The 5,703-nt window shown below is 32.8% G+C and overlaps 1 protein-coding gene across 2 annotated transcripts in view; it reads right to left on the minus strand.

Moving 5' to 3' along the window:
* Window positions 1–230: 230 nt before the first annotated feature.
* LOC117122383 (BTB/POZ domain-containing protein KCTD9-like) overlaps window positions 231–5,703 on the minus strand; it is a 36,362-nt gene continuing 30,889 nt past the window's right edge. For both annotated transcript variants that reach the window (XM_033267932.1, XM_033267933.1), the window contains one exon: window positions 231–1,850. In XM_033267932.1, the coding sequence (XP_033123823.1) occupies window positions 1,734–1,850 (117 nt within the window). In that variant the 3' untranslated portion in view covers window positions 231–1,733. The remainder of the gene's footprint in view (window positions 1,851–5,703) is intronic.

The raw sequence follows: 5,703 nt of genomic DNA on the forward strand, positions 1-5,703 counted from the left end.
CTACAGTACAACAGCAGTTCCACTAGCAATTTAGTATCGTATAGTTGATTGAAATATCATGTCAATTTTGTTGAGGCAGATAGTGTTACAAAAGCAATTTCATGCCTTAAAAAATGGATTATTGTATCATCGTCATAAAGGCAATATGGACGATAATGTCGACGGGGTCCACCTTCGTTGCCATCATCACCGCCATAACCATCAAAATAATGCAATCAACAACACTGAAATACTTGGTCCAACCTGACACTGACAATATCACATCGTCTTCCATCACAGTTTATTCACTCAAAAACTACACGTACAGTACAGTGAAAGACGTTTTACAAAGAAATACATCACCTGGAGGCATTCACTTGTGTGAATACAACAATAAGTTATTGGAACTAAAACAAATATATTAAGCACAAAATTAATGATGAAAACGATTCTATTATATCTGGGTCAAGTGTGCATATTCTGTACTAAATTTTACTACTAAGGCTATTATGCGATAACTTTTCTTCATTCATATTTCCAAGTTTCTGGTTACTTATCAATCAGGGTCAGCATTAATTATTTTCTTACTTTTTCCTGCTTCTTTTTTAATTTGTTGTATATGCATATCTCCGACGTAAATAAATGCTAAGACGCTTTGCTGCTGCAACTTCTATGCTACTTCTACCGTTACTACGTCTGACTGATTGCCAGTCTGCAATTGCTACTAAACAAACAGATCATTTTCAAAGTGCCGACTAACTTTACCTGTGGCAATAGTTCAATTATCTCAAATACGTACATGCTTTCTTGGGTTACTTCAGCATTTTTTTTTTAAAGCCTCTTAATTTCTTTAAATCATAAGCTTAAAGATATTACCTCTTAAAAGCATGCTAAATTAGAACAAAAACTGCCGATCGTAATCGAAGTTCCATAAATGTGGAATACCAATGCAATGTCAATATGCTCACGCAGCATATGCAGGTACATCTACAATATTAACATAATATGAACATATACCATACGGTATCTAAAATGTCAATACACCATAGAACATGCAAACAAAGTCTCTAAGCAACAGTGGTGTCACATTTCCCCAACAGGTGGTCCACTGTTTCCCCCCAAATGAGCCAAACCTACTTCTGCCCCATCATGGTTGGGGGCTGAGGTAAAAGAAAAATTAATGTCTTCTCTAAATGTCTGAAAACAACTGTCTCTGGCTTAGAAAATAATCATAATTATTTTTTCCTTGACATACTGTATGTTACCTCGATGGCTGAGACAAGTGCTTCCGACGGCTGGGTCAGGGCACAGCTGCTCTACCGGGGGGTTTGCTCGAAGATAGAGGTTCTGCCAAACTACAAAAATCCCTGGATACAGGACCACAACATGTGTTGAATACATAAGTAAATACCTGAACAACAGTTTATCATTACACCATACACTATTACAGCTTCATTATTTGTAAATTCTTTGTGCATGTTATCGTGTTGTGTGTGTGTTACACGAACCAGTGTTATTTTAGGTGGCACGCGCACGCGCAGGGATGCGTTGGATGCGACTTAAAATATAAAATTTATTATTTGTCTACGTTATAACATTATGAGCTCGCATTCATCATTATATGCTTGTTAAAATTGATAACATACTGAATCCATCTTCTTGCAATTAACTGAGAGAGGACAGGATACTGCAACAAAATTGTCCAGGTGTTTCCAGGTGTCATTAGCGTGTTTCATCTGATGCCGGTGTAATGACTACCGTACAGACTGTGACATATGCAGAGGGTTAACCATCTCCTCAAATGAAGCATTTTTCACATTTGCACCGCGTAGGTTTGCATCTTGTAAATCACACCCGGACAAGATACAATTCTAAAGAAAAAAAAACAAAACAGAAACTTTGGTTGTTATGCACCATCTGCACAGTATTACAACCACCATCTGCACAGTGCTATAACCACCATTTGCACAGTATTATCTAAACTTTTATAGAAGCTTTCTAAATGTTAAATAACAATAAAAGGAATTAATAGTTTATAATGAATAACATATTAGTAGTCATTCTTGACAATATTCTAATAAAGAACGAAACATAGAATCAATTATGGCCTCAGGTTTGTTAATCTCTAGAGTACCCATACTCATATAAATATTCGTAATGTTTATCAGTTTTATCAAATCATAAATATAGACATTTCTATATCAAATTTGCATACAATGGTAAATGCATACAGTACATTGTTACCCGAGCATTATAGGAATTGTTATTTTAAGATAGTCAAAGATTACTACTCATTAAATACTGCAAAACTTCATACAAAAGCACACAATATCCTGTAACAACTTACAAGTTACTAAATAAGATAAAAAAGAATATATTGTTTGAAGGTTTGCATGACAAAGAAACGATAAGTGCTTGCTATAAACCATGTAGATGTTTTTGTTGAAAATGTTCCGATTGAGTTTGAGCTTTAATCATCATCAGGACAATAACAACTTATTCTACTGAGGAAGAATCATCAAGACACACTCAACAAAAACAACAGTTATTAAAAGCACAGGTTGTTACCTACTTTACAACAGATAAAAACAACATTTCTTTTTAATATATTTGTCATTATTATATATAAGGAGTCCACAGCAGACAAGGCCAATCAGCTAAACTGGTGGTAGCCACTCAGTGAATACCGTACTTTACCAGGGAGAGATTTTCAGACCTATGGCTCCCAATTCAATACTATTGCTACACTCTTTGTGTTTTAACTGGAGGGCTGAAATTTGTTACAATAGATCACCACCTTTTGGAAATGTTTTCATGTACACAATGCATGTTAAACATATGCTGTACGCTCATCAGAAAAATAAGAATTGTGTGTACTGTCCAATTCACCAATAAAGACAGCCCTGGAAATAAGTGCTTGGCTTTCTGTGGATTATTCTTGTTGTGTTTCACAGCAAAGAAATCCATATACCACAATTAAACCATGGAGAAATTAGCTTCCTCCACACTTAAAGATACCATAAATGCTACAATAATCACCTGTGTTCATTGCCACTTTATCCCTTGATGTTATATTTTATTACCTTGATATTGTATCATGAAAATGTAGTAAAGACAAAAATGTTACTACACCTCAATTCCCATCCTGAATAAAATTTACGTATAATAATAACTATAGTAGACAATATAAAATACTGAAAATGGAAATACACAACTTCTAAGGTAAATGGCAAATGGCATACAGATTTGAGGCACGACCTCATTACTGAAAATACACATGAAAGTGAGTATGCCGTATCAGCGGGCACGTTTACGACTTCATATCTCTTTCTGAACGAATCATAATAATAAATCTTGATGGGATAAATTGAGAGAAGAAACAGACGGCAATCATGTCTTTAATATGTTTCATACTTATTCTGGTTTTAGTTTGAATAGATTTGGTACAGCCAGCAAATGTTATTCACACACACAAATACACACAATGAATAGAACTTGTACAAACATAAAACAACATGGCTACCCACATTTTTCATCATGGAACATCAAGTAAAAATATCAAAATATTATACTATATAATACAGGGTAATAAAAATAATTAATATAATACAAATAATAATAATTATTAAATAATAAAAATAATAAGTATAACAAAAAACCCCATAATAATAATAATAATAATAATAATAATAATATTTCTGATTGTAAAATAGAACACATGCCTTTTCCTCATTGAAACAGTAAGAAATTTAGTTTGAAATCATGAAACAAGAAGTTATATAAATAAAACTTGGTGCTACAGGGCTCTGATGATACTGGTGAGGATGAAGTGAAAACTTCTAACCATCACACTATAGAACTCAACCCGTCAAGTCTGATGGATTTCCAGTTTTTGTTCTGTTGCAATGATTCATTTTCCTAAATTTTTAGTGTTGAGGGCAAAGGCAGTTTATGCATTTCACAGCAAACACAAATAAATCTTGTAGAAAATACAGTCATGTGTTGATATAACATACGCCTTTACAGTCAAGTGTTGATATAACATACGCCTTTACAGTGAACACATTGATACAAAATGTCACTTTGATATCGCATTTAGTTTTCCCCAGTTTCTGCTGAGGCAGCGTTGAACACTGTGATGATCTCTAAGGAATTGCTAGCGCTGATAGTCGTGTTTGCATACTTTATGTTGTATTCTTGTTTTGAGAAAATAGCACATTAAAAAAATATAATTTGAAGAAATTCTGGAATGCGTGAAATATATATATGCCTTGCGTGAGAACGTGAGGTCGAAGTTAAATGTGTGGGACTCTGCGAAATGCGTGAGACTTGACAGGTCTGTTTTCACTGAATCCAACCTTTGTCAGATAACGCTTGAGGAAAGGCAAATTTTGGAAATTTGTGTTAAATTGCATTCTCATAATAGTTTATGACCACTTAATAATCTATGAATTGATCACAAGATTATCCAATCAAAATAGTATTTGACTACTTTGTGGAGAAGGGCCAAAGATGTCTACACAAACAATTTTAAGGTTTTAATGTGATGGAATACTGCAAATTCTAAGGTACAAACACATGTTTTAATTTTTGTTACCCGCTTTGGTTTTAGTTTTCTTTTATTTTCTGTAATTAATTTTATTCTTTGTTTAACATTAGTTAAGTTTGATTATTATGTCTGTTATGGCATTGATGAAAAACACCATCGAGGTGATCAATTGTTTACCGTGGTTAAATGAAGTTTTTATTATTATTATTATTATTATTATTATTATAATTCTCCTCCCCTACTCCAAGTTATTCTTCTCACTTAGCCCATATATTTTCCAAAATTACCCCAAGTATTATTCTTACTTACTCAAAGTATTCCCCTCCCTACCCTATCCCAAGAACTCTCCTCTTCAAGTCATTAACCGGTTCTTTAAATAACTTACACAGCTAATCAAATTAATACACTATATGTGCATCTAGCAAAAATTAAGAAAAAAGTAAAAATAAAGAATATGGAAATAAAAGAGGTTCCAGATGACAAATCTTGATTGCGTACAGCTCTATGTAGATGACGCATTCCTACGCTACATGTTATTAATTGTGTCCAATAAATTGACACAATGCAATTTGGTATTGATTATGAATTGTAAACATTTGTAATTAGGAAGGTAAATGAATCACAAGACCTTCTCGAAACTGTTTGCTTTACTTGAGCTAAAATACTCAACAAATAAATGTTATCAGACTGATGGTTCCTTTGATACCTTTGACCAAGAAACTGACGACAGCCAGCAGACTACTTGAGCAAAGTGCATACAGGCTAATTGTTTTATGCATAACACAATAATAACATAAATATACTATACTATTAAATATACATATTAAAAAAAAAAAAAACTTTAAAAAAGTCGAATAATCCTATGAGAAAAAATTATATACTAGTTCTTTAATTATTATGTACCATTCTGTTTGCTAACAGACAGACAGACAGCAGTGAATAATAACCTCCTTTGGTGGAGGTAAAATGTAAGATGACTGGAGATTAGAGTGATTTTGTTAATAGTTAAAAGGGCTATGATATGATTATGACATTCATATGCAATGTTAATTTTAATTGAATATGTATAATATATGTATAAATAAATATATATACATACATACATATATACACACACACACACATATATATATATACACACACACGCACACATATATATTTATACATATATTTAT

Source organism: Anneissia japonica, unplaced genomic scaffold (genome assembly GCF_011630105.1).
Source record: "Anneissia japonica isolate Jap-2015-1 unplaced genomic scaffold, ASM1163010v1 scaffold288121_len269371_cov247, whole genome shotgun sequence".
Lineage (NCBI taxonomy): Eukaryota > Metazoa > Echinodermata > Crinoidea > Comatulida > Comatulidae > Anneissia > Anneissia japonica.